Source organism: Peromyscus maniculatus, chromosome 1 (genome assembly GCF_049852395.1).
Source record: "Peromyscus maniculatus bairdii isolate BWxNUB_F1_BW_parent chromosome 1, HU_Pman_BW_mat_3.1, whole genome shotgun sequence".
Classification (NCBI taxonomy): domain Eukaryota; kingdom Metazoa; phylum Chordata; class Mammalia; order Rodentia; family Cricetidae; genus Peromyscus; species Peromyscus maniculatus.
In genome coordinates, this window is record NC_134852.1 from 53,198,608 (window position 1) to 53,223,630 (window position 25,023).

General features: G+C 51.1%; 1 protein-coding gene across 2 annotated transcripts in view; it reads left to right on the forward strand.

Annotated features, from left to right (window-relative positions):
- Positions 1-25,023, forward strand: part of Sipa1l3 (signal induced proliferation associated 1 like 3) — a 101,698-nt gene that overhangs the window by 37,958 nt on the left and 38,717 nt on the right. For both annotated transcript variants that reach the window (XM_006982004.4, XM_076577974.1), the window contains exons 9-12: positions 5,181-5,455; positions 8,799-9,050; positions 10,469-10,606; positions 23,831-23,958. In XM_006982004.4, the coding sequence (XP_006982066.1) occupies positions 5,181-5,455; positions 8,799-9,050; positions 10,469-10,606; positions 23,831-23,958 (793 nt within the window). The remainder of the gene's footprint in view (positions 1-5,180; positions 5,456-8,798; positions 9,051-10,468; positions 10,607-23,830; positions 23,959-25,023) is intronic.

Genomic DNA, 25,023 nt, shown 5'->3' on the forward strand with positions numbered 1-25,023 from the left:
GTCAGCCGAAGGTGGGACGAGGGAATGTCCTCCCTGTGGGCACAAGCATGGCACCCGTCGGTGACAGAGCCCACATGGACTGCAGACATCACCCCCTAGAACCCCCAGCTTGTTGGGAGGTCTGCCCTACAGCAGTAAGGAAGGGTCATCCTGATGATCAATGAAGACACTGCCTCATTCATAAAAATACAGTACAAAAACTAGACGTGCAGAGGGCCGGCAGCATAGACGTTAGCACTGCCGTCCAGTGGCCCCTGCAGCCAACAGCACCACTGCTTACCCAGCCTTCGAACAGTTGAGTGCCCTGTACCTATGCATATGAACAACTGTGCTTCTCACGGTGAGAGGGGGTGTGAGTGCCCTGTACCTGTGCATATGAACAACTGTGCTTCTCACGGTGAGAGGGGGTGTGAGTGCCCTGTACCTGTGCATATGAACAACTGTGCTTCTCACGGTGAGAGGGGGTGTGAGTGCCCTGTACCTGTGTATATGAACAACTGTGCTTCTCACGGTGAGAGGGGGTGTGAGTGCGCTGTACCTGTGCATATGAACAACTGTGCTTCTCACGGTGAGAGGGGGTGTGAGTGCCCTGTACCTGTGCATATGAACAGAACTGTGCTTCTCACGGTGAGAGGGGGTGTGAGTGCCCTGTACCTGTGTATATGAACAAGTGTGATTCTCACGGGTGAGAAGCTGGACACCCAGAGTCAAAGCTCAGCAGGTTCCTGTAGGTCTAGAGAGGGCCTGCCTGGCAGCCTCACTGGAGGCCAGAAAGGCTTACAGATGGAGACTTCTTACTGTTTCCTCGCATTGACAGAGTATGCCTGTGAGACAGGGTTTCTCTGTGTAGCACTGGCTGTCCTGGAACTCACTCTGTAGACCAAGCTGGCCTTGAACTCAGAGATCACCTGGCTCTGCCTCCCAGTGCTAAACTAAGATTAAAGGTGTGAGCCACTCACACCCAGCCACTCTGGACCTCTTTTACAAGGGTACTGAGCATCTCATTCACAAGAGCTCCACTCTAGCAATAGGGCATGAAAAAACCAAAGCGTTTTGAAATGCAGATTGGGGGTGTAACTGTGGCTGAGCGTTGAAGCCCTAGGGTCAATTCCAGTTCTACCAAAGCAGCAGCAAAGTGAATCACAGTAAGTGAGACTCAGTACCATTTTGTGATGCTCCGTTTAGGTACACGTGTTTCCCTCACTTCCCAGGTTCTCACAGTCCGAATCAGGACCACAGCAGAAATTTGGATGGTATTTGGATTTACCACCTGTTTTGCTCAGGGTTTCTCTCGTTGTGCTGAGACACCATGACGAAAAGCAGCATGGGAGGAAAGGTTACATCCAGCATCCGGGGAAGCCAGGGCAGGAGCTCAGGGCAGGAGCTCAGGGCAGGAACCCGGGATGGGGAACTGAAGCAGAGACATGGAGAAACACTGCTTACTGGCTTGTTCTCCATGGCTTGATCAGCCTGCTTTCTTATACAGCCCAGAACCACCTGAACAGAGGTGGGACCCACCCACAGTGGACTGGACCTTCTCATATCAATCATTAATAAATAAAATGTCCTATAGACTTACCTGCAGGCAATCTGATGGAGGCATTTTCTCAACTGAGGTTCATCTTCCCAGGTAATTCTGACTTGTGTCAAGTTGACAGAAACTATCCAGGTCACCACCCAAACTCCTCTTGATGTCCACATTCAGAAGGGTAAGCCAGCAGCTGGAGAGATGGCTCAGCTATTAAGAGCACCTGCTGGTCTCATAGAGGACCTGAGTTCGAGTCTCAGCACCGGCATAGTAGCTTAAAACCATCCATAACTCATTGTTCCAGGGGATCTGCCACCCTGTCTGGCCTCCCCAGGCACCAGACACATATGAGGTGCATGTACATTTGCACAGACAAAGCACCCATACACATTTTAAGAGAAAACTCCACCCCCTTCCCTGTAAAAATGTGTTACCATTTAACTAGGTGTGGTGGCACTCACCTGCCATCCTCAGACTTAGGCAATAAAAACAGGAGAATGGCACGTTTGAGGCCAGCCTAAGCTACACAGCAAGACTTTGTCTCAAAATAAACAGGATCTGATTGATTTGGATGTGTGTCTGTGGGTGTGTATGGACACAGAGTTTGTTACATAAAATGTGTATGCTGGGGATTGACTCCAAAGTCTCCCATAGGCTGGGCAAGCATTCCGCCGCTCAAAAAAGTAAAAATCCACCCTCTCATAGGGGCATTAAGTAACATAATGTCTAGCAGTAAAATGACTCCTCCTGGGACATGGGGCAGTACACATCCTTTCTCCATAAGCGGTTTAGGAGATGGGGGCAGCACTTGATATTTGTTTTGTAGACATAGCTTGCAAAAGTCATCTTTTGTTTTAGTTTTGTTGTTTCGCTTTTAAAATGTCTACTTCTCATTCTGGTGTACATGTGCATGGTGTGGGGATGCATTGTGCAGTATCATACATGGGGTAAGAGAAGACCCTTGTGGAGTCTTTCCTCCCTCTTTTGCACCGGTTCTGGGGATTGAACTCACGTCAGCAGGCTCGCACAGCAGGCACCTTTACCCACTGAGCCATCTCCGTGACCTTGTTTGTTTGATTGTTTATCGGTGACTGATAAGTTTAACTAGAATTTCTTCCCAAGACTTGGGTAAGGGTTTATTTATAAGAGCATGAACAAGCTGGGTGGTGGCGGTGGTGGCGCACGCCTTTAATCCCAGCACTCAGAAGGCAGAGCCAGGCAGATCTCTGTGAGTTCAATGCCAGCCTGGTCTACAGAGTGAGTTCCAGGAAGGGCGTCAAAGCTACACAGAGAAACCCTGTCTCAGAAAAACCAAACCAAACCAAACAGAAAGAGCATGAACAACTTACCGGTGGGTAGCGCACTAGCTAAGATGTCTCTGGCTTCCCTAGCCACCATTAGTTACCTAGAGACTCACGAGCCCCGCCCTCTCTGACAGTGTCGTGAGCTCAAGAGTGCAGTGACCATGCCATGCCCAAAAACATCACCCTTAACACCTCAACGCTTTCCTCTGGTTCTTGCGTTTTCCCTCTTCTGTGATGCTCCCCGAGCCTTGAGAAGGGTGATAGTAGATGTCCCATTTGAGGCCAAACATTCAGCAAATGTTTCTCAGCCTCGTTGACAAGTTACGGGCCTGCAGTTAACTGCCACACCCTGCAGAAAGAAGCATCTCTGACCAAAGCTGGTGGCAGTACTAATCTATGTGCAAAACCGTGTTCCATTTAGCAAAACAGCTTCCCCACCAGGGCTTAGGACCTCCTAAGCCACAGGCTTTTGATCCTTCCTTCCTGGGGGGTGGTCGTCAGGTCCAATCAGAAAGTGGTTGGTGTGGCCAGGGAGGATGGCTCAGTGAGTGAGAACACTCCTCCTGGGACCTGAGTCCCAACGCCTAGCACCCACTTAAAAAGCCGTGTGTGGCCATGCACACACCTGTAACCCCACCCATGTGGAGGGCAGACACAGGGAAACTGTTGGGGCTTGCTGGCTGCTATTAGCAAATCTAGTTCAGAAAGCGACCCTGTCTCACAGGAGTAACGTGGAAAGGCTAGTGCACACTTGCTGTCCTCCCCTGAGGTCTATACAGATACATTCGAGAGAAAGGAAGGCGATAGACGGTGGTTACCTCTGTACCAACAGGTCATGCCGCTATTGCACCAGGGCCACGTCTTGCCTGGCAGGTTGGTAGTGTAGCAGAGGTGATCTTTTGGCATTCCAAGAAGATTCACTGATGGCAGACTGAGGTCCTGGAGGGTTCCAGTCAGTGTGTACTAAGGTCTTACATTCATACATAAACATTGAGGCATCACACACAAGTAAAGCTAAAGAAATGAGACGTGAGCCCCTGTGTGACCTGGTCTACTCCATGTTAGAAGAGGTTTGTGCCTCCGAAAATCCTATCACCATGTGGCATAAGACCCCAAGCTAGTAAAGGACACAGGACTGTAGCCTACCACTTTCCCCCTTCAGTGAGGATCATCAGTATGCAGGTCGGGACACGTTAGCGGTTCAGACAGCAAGGGTTTATTTCTTACATGTCCATCCTGAGTTGACCAAAGGGCTCTGCTCACCGTATTCTAGCCCTGGGACCTCCAACCGTCCAGACGGCCTCTCAGATCTAGAATATCACTGGTCTCGATGGCAGAATCCAAAGGCCCACACAGTCTCACACTGACTATTAAATATTTACCCAGGCTATAATTGCAGCTGTGAGGGAGGATGAGGCAGGAAGAACAAGAGTTCAAGGCCAGCCTGGGCAATTGAGTGAGAGACCCTGCTTCAAAATTAAAAGTAACAGAGTGCTGGGGGCGCTGGGGAAATGGCTCAGCAGGCTAGGGCGCTTGTAAAAGTGTGAAGACCTGTGGTTTCATCCCCAGCATCCAGCATAAGAAGCCAGGCTTGGCCGTGGGTACCGATAACTCCAACCCTGGAGGTGAGGCGGGCGCGTCGGTGGGCTTCTCTGGCCACTATCCTGCTAAAAACAGCAAGCTCCAGGCTCAGAGAAAGACCCGGCCTATGCCCGGACGGACACACACACACACACACACACACACACAGACACACACACACACACACACACAGACACACACACACACACACAGACACACACACACACACACACACACACACACACACACACACACACACACACACACACACACACACACAGAGCTGAGGATGTCATTCATTGGTAAGACCATTTGCCTAGAACTCACCAGTGAGCGGGGCTGGGGTGTGACTCAGTGATAAGACATTTGGCCTAACATGCACGTAACCCTAGATTCCATCTCCAGTGCCACAGCATACATACCCTAACCAAAAGGACATGCCTGCTGGCTCACAACTCACACGCCTGGCTACAGTGTCTGAGAAGTGCAGTCCCTGCAGGCATAAGGAAGGAGGGAGGCAGGAATATTTGGAGAATACAGTCCCTGACTCCTGTCCTCTGAGATAACAACCACAGAGTGGCACATGACATTTTATACCCAGAAACCAGGAGAAACTGGGATCTGGTGATGTTCACCCATCTGGGATCCTGGTAGCATCTGGAAGGCAAGTGGGAATTCCAGTCCATCTCAGAGGGGGCTAATCTCACAAGGGTCTTCAAGAGCCTCTGACCCAGACAACTGAGACTCATCCCACCCACTGCCCACAGGTGATGACCAACGGCTGGGAAACCGTGGATATGACCCTGCGGCGGAATGGGCTGGGGCAGCTGGGCTTCCATGTGAAGTACGATGGGACAGTGGCTGAAGTGGAGGACTATGGGTTTGCCTGGCAGGCTGGCCTCCGGCAAGGCAGCCGACTGGTAGAGATCTGCAAGGTGGCTGTGGTGACACTGAGCCATGACCAGATGATTGACCTGCTGCGTACCTCCGTCACCGTGAAGGTGGTCATCATCCCGCCTTTTGAAGACGGCACTCCCCGACGGTAAGGGCATTGCCCTGAGAGGCAGGTGGGGGCCAAGATGGGCAGCTTCCAGATAGCTGCGAGGTTTCCCTGCCATACTCGCCCAAGACCTCGGGGAAGGAACTTGATACGCCTTCCTAATGCTGCGACCCTTTAATACAGTTCCTCATGTTGTGGTGACCCCCAACCATACAATTATTCTCATTGCTACTTTGTAACTGCAGTTTTGCTATGTTATGAATAGTAATGTAAATATCTGATTTGCAGGATATCTGATATAGGACCCCTGTGAAAGGGTCATTTGACCCACAGGTTGAAAACCAGTGTGGTAAGCCCTGTTTCGGTAGTGCTAATGACAGGGGCCGTGGAGTAAATGAAATCCTCGCGGGAACTGGTTCTCAGTGTAAGCCCTGCGTGTGCACCTCCATAGCATCCCGGGCTCCTTTAGTAGTCACATTTTTCTAGAGGGTGCACAAAGTGTGGAAGCAGCCGTCCCAGGACACACTGGGACATTTCTGTCCTACGATCCGCAAGCCCCACTGTCAGTGCTAGGCAGAGAGCTGTGGAGTTGGTGTTCTACAGGGAGAGACAGGTCATGACGTGGATAGACAAGGTGTGTGCGGTGGTAGTGTGTGCCCGGAGTCTAGACTGCAGAGGTGGGGGGGGGGGGGGTCAAGGCCGGGCTCCACTGTGCTGTATGAAGTTCACAGACCACCTTAACTACGTGAGAAAAACAAAAAACAAAAAACAAAAAACAAACCAGCCTAACCAGAAGGCCTACTCATGACAAAAGCTCTGCTTCTGGCCGGCCAAGGCTGCTGCTGTAGGCTGTGTGTGTGTGCAGGTGCCCTTGAAGGCCAGAAGAGGGTGTCAGGAGTTTGTGAACCACCTGACCTCACGCTGGGATCCAAACTCTGGTCTTCATGATTAAACAGCAAGTGCCCTGGCCACCAAACCACCCTTCCAGCCCTCTACTGTGTTATTTAGGGAACAAGAACAAGAGCAGCCTCCCTGCCTGTTCGTTACCAATGCCCCTCCCTGATCCCACCAGTTTCAGTCTGCAGTTAGTTTAATGCACCTCAAAGGTGTGGATCTCACAGATGCCAAGTCCCCAAACACAGACAGCCTAGACTCCGTGCCTGCATATCTGAAAAGCTCCATCAGGGCTGCCACCAGCACTCAGGAGGCAGAGGCAGGCTGATCTCTGTGAGTTTGTGGCCAGTCTGGTCTACAGAGTGAGTTCCAAGCCAGCCAAGGCTAAAGAGTGAGATTCCTCTACAAACACACCAAAAGAAAAAAGAAAAAAAAAGTGTTGGGGGGAATGATACATGACTGTGACTTCAGCACTCAGGAGGTTGTGAAAGGAGGACTGAATTTGAGGCTAGCCTAGACTATGAAGACCCAGTCTCAGAAGGGGGTGGGGATGGGGCAGTCAGTTGCTTTGATTGGATTAGAGGCCTGCTCCACAGGATGCAGTCCTCATCTTATACTATAAACCTGGCTTGGAAGGCCATAGGCCCCAGTAGGGACACTCCTGCAGCTGTTTGCTAAATAAACGTGATGTACCTGTCAGAATGTCTTCTAAAGAACCTCTTACGCCTGTAGGTCATGGTGCTGTCAGCTCTGGTCACAGAAGCTGTGTTTTGCAGTGGTCAAGGGTAACCGCAGAGAGGCGTCAAAGTCCAGAGGATACGTGACTATTGAAAGCTCAGGCATCCACGGGGTATTTACATCAACCTTTCCAGGCTCAGGGAACGTGAGAGAGGGGGCAGAGGACGTGTAAGCCGGAGGGAAGATAGAGGCATGGCGAAGACAAAATCTCACTGCGTAGCCTGGCTGGCCTTGAACTCAGAGATCTACCTGCCTCTGTCTCCTAGTGCTGTTTAAAGACACGTGCCGCCACTCTGGCTCAGTTTCTAGCTATTGCTAGCTATTGTGTGGTTACTGAATTTCTCAGCTATAAAAGGTAATATGCTGGAGCTGGGGATATGGCTTCCCTGGCAGAGTCAGAGTGCTTACCTAACATAGAAGACCCTGGGTTCAATCCCTCAGCACTGCATAATCAGATGTGGCGGCACACATCTGTAATCGCAGCACTCAGGAGGTGGAGGCCAGAGGATCCGAAATTCAAGGTCTTCAGCTTAGTTGCTGTGATTCTCAGTCAGCTGTCATGACAGGTGACAGCTCTGGACTAGGTCTCCCTAGCATAGCAACACCTGCAGAAATAGATCTTTACACTCCCCCACCCCTACTCCAGATATTCCAGAAGTGGCCTCCCAGGTTGCTCTCTTTGCTCCACCAGGAGCGGCTCAGAGCCTGTGATAATCCTACACTAGTCGCTGTGAGGTGAGAGGTGTTTCTGATTGGTTGGGTACGGGTCACATGCTCATGCCTAGCGTCCAGAAGTGGGATCGGCCTGGCTCAGAGCACACAGCAGTTCTCAGGATATGTGGCCTTCCTCACCCTCTGCCAGCCTGGCCTGTCCGCTAGCTGTTGGACAGTTGTGTCTCTGTTCCCTACCTGGTGCCTGGGGGCTCCTGATCCCCAAAACAGCCATAAGGACCTGCTGAGCATCAGCTCTACCATACTGCCACAGAGAGGCACCCTGAGTAGGACCCTGGACAGGAGCATATCCTCAGGTCCCCTGACACGGCTCTGTAGCAGCCATGCCTGAGTGTCTGCAGAGGATGAGATGCTCTGGGCCTGCCTCTCAGAGCTTAGCTCTTGTGATCTGAGGGGTGGATTTTTTCCTGAGCTCAGCCTGCTGTAAGCTCGGGATCCCTCGCGTGCTGTGGCGAGCTGCGTGGCAGCAGTAGCAGAGGTGCCAGCCCAGCGTGGATCCTCAAGCCCCAGGCAGGACCGCTGCACTGTGGTGCATGTGCCTGCCAGACACAGGCCGCGCTGCATCTATTTCCAGGGTTCTGGGTTTCATAGGCTTTTTTTTTTTTTTTTTTAACCACCTTGCAAAGTAGGTCACCTGCTCCTCTTCTAGCAGCATTTGAGATTCTTGGGAACAAGGCAGAGACTGTCCTTTGATTTTGAGGACATCGGCTTTTCCGGCCCAAGTACTGCTTGGGGGTTGGGAGGGGCTGGTTCGTTGACACTGGCTGACTAGAGGCCTGGGCCAGAGAAAAGGGGAAGGGACCAGGAGAAGCCAAGACTGAGAGGAAGGAAGAGAGACTGGGGTCTAGCCTTTGTAGCCCTGTGTTGGGCCCTGGTAAGCTTCAGGCCCTAATTGGAAGGATGCCACCCCACCTTTAAAATGAGCCAGCATGGGCTGGAGTTGGCCTGCTGGTCCCTCTCAAGCAGAAGGCCAGCATGCTAGTGGGCCCAGACCTTAGTAGTAATGCATTTGTTTTTCTAGGGGGTGGCCAGAGACCTACGATATGAACACTTCGGAGCCCAGGACGGAGTCGGAGACCACCGCCTCTGGGGGCCGGCCCCCCTACCGCAGCAACGCTTCCTGGCAGTGGAGCGGACCTGCCTCCCACAACTCTCTGCCGGCCACCAAGTGGAGCACCCCGGCCACGCCCGGCCACGCCCAGTCCCTCAGCCGGCTCCCAAAGCAGACGCCGATGGTCCCCTTCCGGGAGTCCCAGCCACTGCACAGCAAGAGGTACAAGACCCCTCACCCTTCTCTCTCTCCCACCCTTGTTCCTCCCCACCCCACCCCCCAGTCATTTCCCTTCTTTTTTGTTGTTTCTTTTGTATGTGCAGCCCTGGCTGTCCTGGAACTCGCTCTGTAGACCAGGCTGGCCGTGAATTAGGAGATCTGCCTGCCTCTGCCTCCCGAGTGCTGGGATTAAAGGTGTGCGCCACCACACCCGGCCAGTTTCCCTTCTTACCCCTCTGCTCTTCCCGTCATTTATTCTTCCCTCCCTACTGAGGGACAGGCCCACAGGCCCTGGTTCAGGTTGGAAAAGGTTTTTTCCAAAGGCCAATAAGAAAACCTGTAGGACGGGCCTCTCAGGGAAGCGGGCCAAGGGAGAAGCCCATACAGGGGCTGCCCTAGCTGTTACCGAGTCCTTGGGCTGGTAGTCACCTCAAGGACTTTGATATTGGTGTTTAATTTATACCATTTTGTTTTACTCAGTGATACTGAGGACTGAGCCTAGATCCTTTGGCACCTAGGCAAGTGCCCCACAACTGCAGCCTTAGCTTGTTCTCTGCCTTCTGTAGGCTAGCCTTGAACTGAAAAGCCTCCTGCTCCGGACTTCCGAGTATCTTGGATTACAGGCTTGTACCACCAGGGCCAGCCGAGATACTCCCTTGAATGCATCATATATTAAGAGATAAAGCATGCTGGGTGTGTGGCCCTCCATCCCTCCACATCCTTCAAAAAATAAATATAAAAACATAGAGTCAGGCAGGTGGTGCACACTTTTAATCCCAACACTTGGGAGGCAGAGGCAGGTGGATCTCTGTAAGTTTGATGCCAGTCTGGTCTAGGTAGTGGATTCCCCGCAGCCAGGACTACATAGTGAGACCCTGTAAATTCTGTAAGATTATCATAAAAAGGGTTGGAGAGATGGGTCAGCAATTAAAAGCACTTGTTCTTGCAGAGGACCTGGGCTCAGTTCCCAGCACCCACGTGGTGGCTCACAACCTTTCTAACTCCAGTTCCAGGAGATCTGATGCCCTCTGCAGGCACATCTGGTACCAGTGTGGGGTGTGTGTGTGTGTGTGTGTGTGTGTGTGTGATACATACATACATACATACATACATGCAGGCAAAATACTCATATACAAAAGAAATCTGTACATTTTTTAAAAATGTATTTCCCTAAAATGAAGGACAGAGGAACCTCTTGTCCCAGGAGAGGGCAGGGAATTGTCCCAGCGGTCCCTGTCCTAGCTGCAGAGGCTGAGCGTGGGCACAGAGGAAAGAAGAGGGCCTTCCTGCCTTCCCTCCACCTCCCATGAAGATCCAAGGGGCGGCTAGCGGGTGGAACTTGACTGGATATGAGGGCGAAGTCTGTTGTCTGCCTCCTCGGAGATGCCTCCTTACCCTGCCTGCCTCCTGTGTCTTTGCAGACCCGTCAGCTTCCCAGAAACACCTTTCACGGCATCACCAGCAGGGGCCGACAGAGTTCCTCCCTACCGACAGCCTTCTGGGAGTTTCTCCACCCCAGGCTCTGCCACCTACGCAAGATACAAGCCTTCTCCAGAAAGGTCAGAGTTCCCTTGCTTTTGAAATGATGTCATCTGGTGAATGCTGCTTCGGCGTTTTATTCCCAGGAAAGGCACCTCACCATCTATTTGCCATGTTCTGGGGTTTATGGACCCCTGGAGGTCAGCAAATGCCCACCAGGGTGTCAGCAATGTCAAATTAAAATTTAGAACAAAGACACAGAACAAAAAAAAAAAAATCAGAGCTAAGCTGATCGGGCAGGGCTTGTCATTGGCTCTCTTAGCAGGAGAATTTAGGTCTCCATTTTCTGGACACCTGTATCACTTTTTTTTTTTTTTTTTAAGCAAAACCATCCAGCATCCCATTCATCTCTCTGTAGTTCTCACCCACCAAAACTAGGCCATCAGTATTGTCCAGCTTACATGGTCTTTCCAACTTCCTCTCCCCCTTAAAGCCAAATCCAACCTGACAGCATATGTGATATTCCCAAAGTCTGCACGGCTCTCCAGTGCCTTTAGAACAAACCCAGACTGGCGGTTTGGCATTCAAGGCCCCGTGAGATCTGATTCAGGCTTGTTCTGGCTATCTCAGCTCTGGTATCCCAGGTCCTCCCAGTGTGTCAGTGACTCCCCCTGTCCTCCAGGTGGAGCTGTGAGCCTCATCCGTTCTGAATGCCTCCGACCTCTGTCCCACTGCTGTGGTCAGTCTGTTCAGCCTCCCAGACTCGGTTGCCCATGCCTCCTCTGGGAGGCTTGACCCTCCCAGAATTCTCAGAGCCCTCAGGACACATCCTCTGTCCCTCACTAAGACTGGCCAAGGCCCTAGAATACTGCAATCCCTTGAATGCTACACACCAGCCCTGCTGGCCACCTCCACTTCAGGTTTCTAGGTAGTCTGTTCATGATTCCCAGCCTTTTTCTCACTGGAAACTCTATCAGGCGTTTTCTTTTAGGCCACCAACCAGCTCCCAAAATCGTGACATGGAAACTTAATAGTTTTGAATGCTCGGCCTAGCTCAGGCTCCTTTCTGGCTAACTTGTTTAACTTAAATTAACCTGTTTCTCTTTGTCTACCTTCTGCCTCGGGGCTGTTGACCTTTCTTCCTTCTGTGTATCTTACTGTCACTGCTTCTCTGTGGCTGGCGTCTGCCTTGTCTCCTCCTCCTCCTCTCATTCTTCTTTTCTCTCTCTCTCTTTCTCCTCCCATTTATTCTCTCTGCTTGCCAGCCCAGCCTAGCCTTTCTCTGCCTAGCTATTGGCTGTTCAGCTTTTTATTAGACCAATCGAATAGTCTACAACAGGAAACCCTTCACAAGAGACCAGCCTCCTAACCTGAGCGTCTGTGCTCCCCCTGGAAGCCTGCCCCAAGGAAGGAAGAGACCAGCTCTGCCCCTCAGCTCCTCAGTGGTCCCTGACTGTGGCCACGAGCAACCGCCATTCTCTTAGCCCAGTGAAGATGGATAGAAAAGAGAAAGGGACAAGAAGGGAGGAAGAGGACACAGACAGAGGCCAGCCTCGGGCATGGCACACAGACAGACAGAGGCCAGCCTCGGGAACATGGCACACATGACAGACAGAGGCCAGCCTCGGGAACATGGCACACATGACAGAGGCCAGCCTTGGGAACATGGCACACATGACAGACAGAGGCCAGCCTCGGGAACATGGCACACAGACAGACAGAGGCCAGCCTCGGGAACATGGCACACATGACAGACAGAGGCCAGCCTCGGGAACATGGCACACAGACAGACAGAAGCCAGCCTCGGGAACATGGCACACATGACAGACAGAACCCAGCCTCAGGAACATGGCACACATGACAGACAGAGGCCAGCCTCGGGAACATGGCACACAGACAGACAGAGGCCAGCCTCAGGAACATGGCACACAGACAGAGGCCAGCCTCAGGAACATGCACACATGACAGAGGCCAGCCTTGGGCATGGCACACAGACAGAGGCCAGCCTCGGGAACATGGCACACAGACAGACAGAGGCCAGCCTCGGGAACATGGCACACATGACAGACAGAGGCCAGCCTCGGGAACATGGCACACATGACAGACAGAACCCAGCCTCGGGAACATGGCACACATGACAGACAGAACCCAGCCTCGGGAACATGGCACACATGACAGACAGACCCAGCCTCGGGAACATGGCACACATGACAGACAGAACCCAGCCTCGGGAACATGGCACACATGACAGACAGAGGCCAGCCTCGGGAACATGGCACACAGACAGACAGAGGCCAGCCTCGGGAACATGGCACACATGACAGACAGAGGCCAGCCTCGGGAACATGGCACACAGACAGAGAGAGGCCAGCCTCGGGAACATGGCACACAGACAGACAGAGGCCAGCCTCGGGAACATGGCACACAGACAGACAGAGGCCAGCCTCGGGAACATGGCACACAGACAGAGAGAGGCCAGCCTCGGGAACATGGCACACAGACAGACAGAGGCCAGCCTTGGGAACATGGCACATATCCATATGCACGAGAAAAAAGTATGAGTTTGCTTCAAGACCTGGGAGCTTGCCAGCCTGTTCCATGTCTCCCCTGAGTGCTGGGGCTGACACAGGGTGAGTTCTTGGTCTCTGGTGATGACAGGAAAGAGCAGGTGGTTTATCTGAGGCCAAACCACTTGCCCCCCGCCCAGGGACCAGTTCACCAAACTGAGGTTCTCACCTAAGGAGGGCTGGTCCGCACAGGCCTGGGCTTTCCCTGAGTTCCTGTCCTGGGAGGCCGGCAGTAGACAGTGCTCTGAGAGCCCCACTCTGCACCTTAGTGGATGCTAGCCTCTGTTAGAAAGTCGGGGCGGGGGGAGGGGGGGGAACCCACTGTTTATCTTGGAGAGGCCACTGCTCAGCACCAGACCCCAAGAGCTTTCAGCGTGTCAAGTGCTAGGAGGAACGTTTGGTCTACTCAGTTCCGGGGGTCTTGCTGTCCTCTTTGGCTTGTGCTAGAAAGAGGGTTCCACAAACCACATGGCTGAGGAGTGCATTAGAGGAGGAGGAGGAGCACTACCCAGGAGGTCCATGTCAGGGAGGGCAGCATTTGAGTAAAGCAGGGGACAGTGGTGGGAGTCTGCCGGAGAGGACAGAGCATGAACGAGCAGAACGGCAGGTGAAGGAGAGGCAAAGAAAACGCTGGAATGTGCAGCATGCTGGGACGGCACCTGGGCCTCAGCAAGGACCAAGACCGCAAATGTCAGCAGCTGGCTGCTGACAGATGTGATAGGGCTGAGCCTGCTGTCACCGGCCTGCAGTCCCAGCCACCCCACATTCTAAAAACGGGGGGCGGGGGGGGTCAAAAGTTCACGACAAATCTGGAATACAGAGTGACTTCAAGGCCAGCCCATGCAACTTAATGAGACCATGTCCCAAAAATAAAAAGTGAGGGAGCTGGACGATGGCTCAGCAGTTAAGAGCACGGACTACTCTTAAGAGGACCCAGGCTAGGTTCCCTGCACCCACATGACAGCTCACAGTTGTCTGTAACTCCAGTTCCAGCAGAGCCAAACCCTCTTCTGACCTCCACAGGCACCGGGCACATATGTGATACAAATATATACATGCAGGCAACACTCATAAAATAAAACAAAATTCAAGCTTATTTTTGTTTTGTTTTTTTAAAGAAGGTGCAGCTCATTGATAACTCAGTTTAACTTATCCACCCTGACAAAGATAGTTGGTGAGTTTCTGGGTTTGGGCCATTATAAATATTCAGGCTGTGAACATGGAACATGTATGTTCAAACATGCATTGCTGCGTGGAAATCAGTTTCCATTTGCCTGGGCTCAGTGCCCAGTGCAGTCGCTTACCATGTGGTAAGTCCGTTTTACATGCCCGCCGGCAGCATGTGCGTGATCCAGTTTCTCCATGGTCTCGTGCCACGTGGCATCGTCACCATTTCTCATTTCAGCCACTCTGATGGGCGCATCTTGCTGTCTCATTGTCGTTTTAATTTGCATCGCTCTGAGGGCCAACAGTGCTGAGCATCTTGTGTGCTGATCTGCCAGCTCTGTATCCTCTCCAGTGAGATGTCTGGGAGCCTTTGCCCAGTTTCTAGCTCACTCGGTGCTTTGCAGTGTTGGAGAGCTCTTTGTATGATCAGCCTTGAGCTTTTCTTTTCATCTTCTTTATAGGATCTTTCCTTAAAAAAAAAAAATTTTTTTTTAATGTATAAACTGTCATCTTTTTCCTAATATAAATCAGATATTTTACTGTTGGGCATTTTAAGTCCTTGATTCCCCTACCCCACTCCTCTTCATGGTGGAGATTGAGCCAAGACCTCTCTAGTGCTACACAAGTGCTCTGCCACTGAGCCACACCCCAGCCCCTCACTGGGGGATTCTAGGCAGGGGCTCTACCACTGAGCCACACCCCAGCCCCTCACTGGGGGATTCTAGGTAGGGGCTCTGCCACTGAGCCACACCCCAGCCCCTCACTGGGGGATTCTAGGCAGGGGCTCTACCACTGAGCTGCATCTGAAGGCCTTTCTCTTTTTTTCTTCCTCCTTCCTTCCTTCTTTTGACTCAGTTTCATTAAGTTGCCCAGCTGTATCCCAGACAGGGCTTGACATTGAGATCCTCCTGCCTCATCCTCAAAATACAAACCTGTGCAGGTGTCGCCACACCCAGTATCCATGATTATTTTGGCTTCTGTTTAGGTGAGAGGTTTCGGTCAAGTTTCCATTTTTGCCAAGAATGTCTGATTGCTCCAACAATTTATTGGAAAGCAGCCTTTCTCCTACATTGCTTTTGCTACTTAAAGCAAAAATGAATGAGAGGAACAAAGTGGATACATTTGCATGCATCTTTTTCTGAGTTCTCTGGTAGCGCTCATCCGTCTTACGGGATCTCAGGAGGTAGATTGCTTGTCCCCATTCCACAGAAGCAGAGGTGGGGCTCAGCAAAATGATCTCCTTGGCCAACAGGAAGCAGTCTGGATAGGAATCAGGCCTGAGCTGGCTGGGGCTGGCCCTGGTCCATCTCCTGCCCCAAGAATTCTGAACTTCTCTTCCAGATCATCGCCACATGCGTGGTCCCCTGGAGATCTGCGCACAGTCACACACATGGCTGGGGGTTGTGCATTAGCTTCTCTAGATAGACGGTCTCCTTGTGGTTCTAGCTCTTCCTAGTCCACAGCTCTCTTTTCGGGGCTCCAGGGGTGCCTAGCCCCAATCTCCGCCTGTAGCTGACTTTGAGCTTGGTCAGGTGTTCCCAGCATTCTCAGACCCTAAGCCACCAGAGTTAACTATCATAGCACATGGGTTACTTTTGTTGTTGCTATGAACGAGTAGCCCACAGGCAGCTGCTTCAGGGAAGAAGGGTTCCTTTGGCTTAGTGCGGAGATATAGTCATTCCTGGTGAAGAAGGCGTGTCTGCAGTGGTATGGAGTGGCAGAGGTGAATACTAGTGCTCAGCTTGCTTGTATCCTCATTCCTACCCATTTCCCCGCCCCCTCAGGTAACCCAAGCTAGCTTCACACCCATCATATAGCCAAGGACAATGCTGAGCCCGAGTTCTCGCCTCAGCCTGAGTGCTGGGATTACAGGTGTGTGATGCCACGCAGGCTTACGTGGTGCTGGGATCGAGCCCAAGGCTTTGTGTATGCTAGCAAGCGCTGCCATCTGAAGCACATCCCAACCCTGAGAAACACTTTTTGTTTTAAAAATGGAAGAACTTGGCCAGGCTGTGGTGGTGGTGCCTTTAATCCCAGCACTTGGGAGGCAGAGGCAGGCGGATCTCTGTGAGTTCAAGGCCAGCCTGGAGCGAGTTCCAGGATAGCTGGGGCTGTTACACAGAGAAACCCTGTCTTGAAAAATCAAAAAAAAATAAAAATAAATAAATAAATAAATAGAATAAAAAGGAAGAACTTGATATAGCAAGTTCCAGGCCAGTCAGAGCTACATACCAAGACCCGGTCTTTTATTTTTTAAAAAAGTAGAAGGAAGAAGAGAAAGGAAAAAAGAACAAATGAACAGATTCAGGGTGGGGCAGAGAAGTGGTTAAGAGACCGGCTGCTCTTGTAGAGACCAGGGTTCAGTCCCTGCATGCACATAGTGGTACACGGCCATCTGTAACTCCGGCTCCAGGGCATCCAGTACCCTCTTCTGGCCTCCGTGGGCACTGAACTCAAGTGGGTCACATACATATATACAGGCAAAACACTTGTACACATAAATTAAAAGTAAATAATAAATCTTTCGGGGCTGGAGAGATGGCTTTCTCCTTTTGCAGAGGACCTGGGTTGGCTCCTAGCCTCCTGCATGGTGGCCACAGCATTCTGTAACTCCTGTTCCATAGGATCCAATACCGCCTTCTGACTTCCACAGGTACTAGGCATATATAGTGTATATATATATATATGCATGTAGGCAAAACATTCATACACATAAAGTTAAATAAATAAATATTAATTTAAGAAATAGTAAATAATAAATATAGATACATCAATATTTATTATTTATTTAAAGAATGAAAGAATTTACCAGGCACAGTGGTACACACCTATAATCACAGCAGTCTGCAAGCTGATACAAGAGGATCAGGAGTTCAAGGCCAGCTTAGACTACATAATGAGACCCACTCTCAAAATAAAACTAGAGTGATGGAACTAGGTCTCTCGAACCCCTCAGTCAGCTTCTGGCAAAGTCACATTGACATCTAGCACTTACATCAGTACTTATGTAAGTCATGTGACAGAGGGAGTCACCACTGCAGCCTCTTGGCTCCACCAACAGAGAAGGTGATGGCGCTGTATCACCCATCATCCTCTCTGTCCCCTGCCCTGTAATCACTCATCCACTGTCCCATCAGTGAAGGCAGGAGAGAGGGTCTTGGGCCACGCTTTCCACTTGGGTGCCACGCCTGTCTACCTTCATCTCTGCCCTGGTTCTTTCCTCTGTAGTGGTAAGCGGAAGACTCAAGCCAGCCTCCTAGTAGCTTGGCCCTGATGACCCTTTGACGCCTTCCCCTAACCTACTCAGAATGCACCCAGCTTCTGCCTTATAGCTCCAGAACTGCAGCTACTCAGCCCTTCATCAGAACCCCAAACCCTTCATCTGGAAAGTGGTTTTTATTTTCCAAAAAAATAGAGTAATTACCACATCTTAGATGAGATGGAAGACAGCCATCTTCTTCCAGCGGTGTTTGCCCAGAACTCTGCATACATGGCAGGATAAAGACTGTCTTCATTTCAGTGGAGCTGACCAAAATTTGCAGATGATAAAAATGGTCCCAGTTGGGACATCCCAGCCTCTGAGAAAATGGTCAGCACAGGTCAGACAGCAGAAAATGGAGGTGAGGAGAACCCAGTTCAGAAAGGCAATGGCAGCGGCTGGGGAGACGGTTCAGTCCGTGACACCCTGCTGCAGAAGCCAGGGACCCAGGTCAGTGCCTAGCACTCATGGGTACTGCAGCCCTGGCTGCACACACCTATGGCCTCAGTGCCGGGGAGGCAGAGGCAGGCGGACTCAGATCTCAAAAGCTGGCCAGCCCAGCTAATTGATGAGCTTGAGGTGCAGATAATTTAAAACAAAACAAAACTAAAAACCCAAGTAAGGTAAAAGAATCACAGAGGAGGCCACCCAACATGTGCTACACATGTACTTGCATGTGCACATAAACACATACACAAGTGAATATGTTTATATGTTTATGATCCCGGTACTGGAGAGGCAGAGAGAGGTGAACCCCTTACTGACTGTCTAGCCTAATTGGTTGACCCCGGGGTCCAGAGAGAGACCTTGTCTCAAAAACTAAGGTGGCTGGCTCTTGAAGACTGGCAGAAGAGTAACATCTGGCCTACACGACGCACCTACACACACTTAGACCAGGGGGGGCTCACTTGGTGGCCAGCTGTGTAAGCGCTGGAGAACACAGCTGGGGTGGTGCTGCCTGCCTGTAATCCTCCAGCTCCAGAGGTGGAGGCAGGAAGATCAGAGGTTCAGGGTCATCCTTGGCTACATAGTGAATTTGAGGCTAGTCTGAGATATGTGAGAACTTGTCTCAGAATGAAATACCTGCCAGGCGGTGGTGGCGCACGCCTTTAATTCCAGCACTCGGGAGGCAGAGGCAGGCGGATCTCCGTGAGTTCAAGGCCAGCCTGGGCTACAGAGTGAGTTCCAGGACAGCCAGAGCTACACAGAAAAACCCTGTCTCAAAAAAAAAAAGCAAACAAACAAAAATAAACAGACAAACAAGCAGCTATGAGGTGACTGGAGACAGCACAGCCTGTCCTGAATGGCATTAGCTGAGAGAGACACCTGTCAGGTTAGGCTTGGCTGTATGACACAGCGTGCTTTCTCCCACGTTGTTGGAGTCTCTGCTCTTCATTTTGGATTTGGATTGTTTTTTGTTTTGCTTTTCTGTTGCATTTTTAGCTAGTCTGCGTGCATGTGTATATTTGTGGCTGCATGCATTCCAAGCGCAAGTGTGGAAATCAGGGGGCAACTGAAAGTGAGTTGATCCCACTCCAGTCGTCAGGCTTGGAGGCCGCTGCCTTGACCCCCTGAGCCGTCTCACCAGCCCAGTTTGCGTTTGTGGTTTTCCGTACTAGGGACTAAAGTCAAGGTCTCACACATGGTAGGCAAGCCCCCTGCTGCTGAGCTACATCCCCGGCCGCCTTGTTACTTTACATCTTGAGAATTAGTCTCATTAAGTTGCCTAGGCTGGCCTTGATCGTGCCATCCCCCCAGGAGATTTCTTACATACTTTAACTGTTACTTCACTGGCCAGAACTGCAAGGGAGTCTGGGAAGTGTGGTGAAGTCCAGGAGGAGGCCACGCAGAGCAGACACAGGGCAGCAGCCCATGGCTTGGCCATTGGTGCTCTCCACCCTCCCTGGCTCATCCCAGCTTCTCCTGACCTTTCCCTTCGGTGCTCAGGATTTGACACTGACCTCGTGGGAAACCGAATGAACCAGTCAGAGGCCTGGGAGGCACAGAGCACTGCACTGGTCACAGACGCTCAGCACTCCCTCAAAAAGTGGGCTCAGAACCCATAGAAATATGTTCTGTACCACAAAGGCAGCCCAGGCAGGGTGGGCTCAGGGAACACTCATCCCCTGTGGCCCAGCATTGCCCTTGTCATCTCCAGTCCCCTCAGCAACAGCCTCAGCTTCAGACTGATGGCAAGAAGATCAGAGGTATTCATGGTGTTCTATCTAGGCCACGCCAGATCTGGAGGAGGTGAGAAGCCCTCTATACCATCACTTTTCTGTCACTGTGATAAAGCACCATAGTCAAGGCAACTTGTAGCAGAGAGAGTTGATTTGGTTTGTGGTCCCAGCATGTTATAGGCCATGTTGGTAGAGCATGGCAGCGGGTGGCAGACATGGCAGCTGGAGCAGCAGAGGAGGGCTCGCATCCTGAACTACAAGCGCAAAAGAGAGGGAGTGAGCAAAGTCAAAACGGCTTGAACCTTATACTTTTATGTTTGTTTGAGACAGGGTTTCCCTGTGTAACTCTGGCTGTCCTGGGACTCACTTGGTAGACCAGGCTGGCCTCTAATCACAGAGATCTGCCTGCCTCTGCCTCCCAAGTGCTGGGATTAAAGGTGTGCGCCACCACCACTCAGTACCTTTATACTCTTAAAGCCTGCCTCCAATAACATACTTCCTCCAGCAAGGCCACACTTCCTAAACCTCCCCAAACAGTGCCACCGACTGGGGACCAAGTATTCAAATGTCCAAGACCATGGGGGACATCTCAATCAAACCACCATAGCGTGTGTGTGTGTGTGTGTGTGTGTGTGTGTGTGTGTGTGTGTGTGTGCGCGCGCGCGCGCACGCGCGCGCGCATAATTTATGTCCTGCATGTGGCGGTAAGAAGACAACTTGCAGGAGTTGGTTCTCTTTTCCTACCATGTGGATCCCAGAGATTGGACTCAGGTCATCAGACTTGGCAGCGAGCGCCATTGCCCACAGAGGATAGCTTTTCTTATCTTTCTTAGGAGCAAGGAGATGGAGATGTTTACCAGAAGCCGCTGGGCTCCAGTCCTCCCATTTCAGTCAGGTTATCTCTGAAACTTATGTTAACAAAGTGTTATTTGGGGTCTGAGGGGATGTAGTTCATTGTGCCTAAGAGTCTCAAGTCAGTCCTAGCACCAAAGAAAAAAAGAGTTGGAGATGTAGCTCAGTTGATAGAAGACTTGCCTCAGCATGCACAAAGCCCAGATTCCTAAAATGGGCACTCGGCTATAATCCCAGGAGTCTCTGGAGTTCAGGTTACTCCTCAACTACATAGTGAGTTCAAGGCTAACATGAACTACATGAAACCCTGTCCCCCAAAAGAACGAAGTTTCTCATCTACTCTGAAGCTGCACTGTTGGTTAACTGAGGACTTCACAGGACACAGATTGTCCTGGCAGCTATTACCTCTCCCTGCTCCAACCCACCCCACCCCATCCCACCCCTTCCCTTCCCCCAGATTGTCCCAGCACCTGTCATTCCCCATTGCTTCCTCTTCCAGTTCATTGGTGAGAACTGGTCATCGCCACCAAGCCCGTCACAGGGGTCAGGAAATCTGGCCCATGACATTATGGAAGTAGAAAGTCACAAATAGTTTTTAGACGTCTTTACTATAAACCCCCATTCATCCCAAACCATGCCTTCTGCCTGTCCCTGACCCAGCCCCAGGTAAACAGAAAAGGCCATTCCATGAGTGGCTTGGCCTGAGGTAGACTGACATCGGGAGGTGAGGGGTGTTTGCTGCTGAGGTGGTGGAACCTGGGAGAATGGAGCCGGTGAATGAGGCGGACTAAAGTCTCATGCAATAGGCAACTTTGTTCAGAGCATCAGGCAGTTTATACTCTGAAGGTTAAGAAGAATCATGAGTAAAGTGTCCAATTGCAAAGACAAGCCACACATGGCAGAAACATGTTTCTCCATAGAGTCATATAGACAGTAACAATAGCTGTTGTTAATGAATAATCTGAAGTCAACTCATTCCCATCTGCTACATAGGAGGAGCATGAAAACGTGTTCCAAGAACAGTTCCATGTCTTTGAAGAAGCAGGTCATAGACTCTTGTCTTGATTTCTTGGAGTTTTCTCACAAGCACTCAGAATTCCCTTCACATGACTCCACTCTTGGACCGTGTTCTGACAGAGGGAGACACAGAGTCTACTTGCTTTTTGTGTCGCTGTGACCACGTGTCTGGCAAAAACAACTCAGGAGAAGAACTGATTTATGGTTTCATGGGGGTTGATCCATAGCTGCTTGGCTCCGTGTGCCTGTAGGAGCATGTGGAGGAAGATAACCATTCCCATCACAGCAGGCCAGGAGACAGAGCCGCAGGAAGCGACCAAGGACATTCTGAACCCACTAGTGACCTATTTCTTCCAGACAGAACTCACCTCCCTAAGTTTCTATAACCGTCCAAAACAGCGCCAGCAGCTGAGGCCAGGCTTCTAAAACACAAGCTCTCACATGGGAGTGTCATTCCAGATTCAAGCCCCAAAACAAGAGGTGTTCATAGCAGCCCCCACAATCGAACTCCAGCCCTCCACCACCAGCTCCCTTGAATTCTGGCCCTTGCCTGTGGTATGTGTTGCTGTCTGGGGGCATCTCTGCTGGTTCTCTACTCCCCAACCTTGGCCGTGATTATCAAACATAAAAACTACAGCTCAGCCCAGTACAGTGGTACACACTGATAATCCTAGCACCAGGGAAGATGGGAGGCAGGAAGAGCTGTTCAAGGTAATCTTTGGCTAGAGAACCAGTTCCGGCCAGTGTGGGCTACATGAGATGCTGCCTCAAAACAAGATGAAAACAAAAAGACAGAGCCAGCGGGATTTCTGAGTGGATAAGGCGCCTACTGCTAACCTGGCTTCAGTCCCTAGATCCCATGTGGTAGAAGGTGAGAACAGATTCCTGCAACTTGTCTTCTGACCTCTGCGTGTGTGTTGTGGTCTAGGCACATGTGCACGTAAATGTGATTATATATATGTTTTGTTTTATTTTGTTTGAGACAGGGCTTCTCTGTGTAATGGCTCTGGCTGTTTGGGAACTCTGTAGACGAGGCTGGCCTTGAACTCACAGAGATCTGCCTACTTCTGCCTCCCTAGTACTGGTATTAAAGGTATGAGCCACCGCTGCCAACAGTAAAAAATATTTTTAAAAGAATGAATCATGGGGCTGGAGAGATGGCTCAGCAGTTAATAGCACTGACTGCTCTTCCAGAGATCCTGAGTTCAATTCCCAGCACCCATATGGCAGCTAATAACTGTCTATAATTCCAAGATCTGACACCCTCACACAGACATGCATGCAGGCAAAACACCAATGCACACAAAGATAGATAAATTATTCTTATAAAAAAAGAATCGGGACTGGAGAGATGGCTCAGAGGTTAAGAGCACCGACTGCTCTTCCAGAGGTCCTGAGTTCAATTCCCAGCACCCACATGGTGGCTCACGGCCATCTGTAATGAGATCTGGCACCCTCTTCTGTGTACATAATAAATAAATAGATCTTTTAAAAAAAAAAAAAAAAAGAATCAACCACAAACCTAAAAGCAAAACAAAAAACAACCATAACTCAACCAAAGCCCTTGCCCAACTGAGAGCTGGGGTTTGAGTCCCAATCTGCCTTATTTTTAAGCCACTGTGGAGTCTTCCTCCAGCAGCAAAGGGACACTGGTGTAGGCTGTGGGCCGGATGTCTCAGCTCCCCGTGTCAGGAGTCAGACACAAGCCACGTGCTGTAAGAAAGGGCCTGTTATAGTCACCTCTTAACAGCTGGGGAAACTGAGGCTCTGGCCTAGAAATTGATTATACCTGGCCAGGCAAAAGACAACAGTGAGGTATGGAACTCATCCTATCCAGCCTGGGTCTGCTGTACCCACAAAATGCTGCCTGATTGGCCTAGCTCCCTCAGAGAAAGGGGAGCCTACAGTGAGCCTACAGAGGCCAAAGCTCCCAGGAAGGCTAGATAACCCCCTTCTACAGCCAAGAGGCAGAAGCCTGAGTGAGCAGGGCAGTCGCCCAAGTGGCGCTGCGCCCTCCCTCCTCGGGAAGCCTGCTGTACCCTGCACTCCTGGTGCCACCCCCCTGGCAGGCGTCCCAGGCGAGCCTCTTCGCTGAGCTCCAGTTATTAGCAGATACCAGGCTGCCTCGCCCAGCCTTGCCAGCCGCTCTGCGCCCCAGCCCACAGCAGAGTCTCCTGAGTGTTAAAAGCCACTGGCAAGCAGGTCCCGGGCTCTGGCGCCGTCACAGCGGGACTTCACCTTGTGTCCCCTCTCTACCTGCAGGTACACGGCCGCCCCACACCCGCTGCTGTCCTTCGACCCTCACTTTATGCACGATGGCATGTCCAGCGGGGACTCCTCTTCAGGTGGCCTGACTAGCCAAGAGAGCACCATGGAGCGCCCCAAACCAGGTAAGACATCCTGGGCCCCAATGCCGTCTGCCCCTCCCCAAGGGCCTCTCCCTGATGGTCTGACAGATGACCTCCCTTCTTCTTGGCTGGCTCTGGACTGCATAGACTATAAAATCGTGCCATGGCTTTGCTGGTGTGCTTCTGGATTCTGTGGCTCAGTGTCATGCTGGCTCTGGGCAGCCATGTGACTGAATGACGGGATTTCTGTACTTAGTATTCTTTTGTGCTTGAGGGATGCTGAGGGGACAGTTCGAGGCTGTTTCATCCATCTCTTCGTGAGCATGTGTTCTAGACATAGAACAGCTGGATCATGTGTTTGACTTTATAAGAAACTGCCAGCCCACTCCTCAGAGTCCTGAACTGGTTCCACTCCTGCTAGTGACAAGGCTGTGTGTCTGTCCTCAGCGTTTCTGTTTGGACTATTGGAATGGACATAGAGTGCTAACATGGTGTGCTTTTCTCTGCATCTTTCTTTTAATTCAATTTTATTGAATTAACATATTCATTCACTTAGAAAGGGAATCTTATTATGTAGCCCAGGGTAGCCTGGCACTCACTGTGTAGCTGAAGATGGCCTAGGATTCTTGATCCTCCTTGTCTGTACCTCATAAATGCTGGGATTACAGGCATGCACAACCACACCATTGGGTCTAATTTCCATTTTTCTGACTAATGGAATTGAACGTCTTTTACACACACACACACACCAGATATGATTATGAATTGTGTGCCTGCACCACTTGGATGAATACTTTAAACACAATCTCTTGTAACAGCCTTGTAGCCCCTTTGAAGCCTAAGGACCTGATGAACAGTTGGGTGGGTTCCAAAGGAAGATGGCTAGCGAAGTGCCACAAAGAAGAGGTGGAGAGGCAGGCGTCCTCTGGGAGGTGTCGAGGGTTTGCAGGCAGCTGGGAAAGGTGACCTCAGCCACATGCCCAGGATTAGCATCAGGGAGGACTCGGTACAGTGTGTGGGTGTCCTGAACCAGGGATCGTGGTGCAGCCCCGGGTAGGGGTTGCCTTGTCCCTGCTGTGCATCTCTCTGCTGCCTTGAGGGCGTATG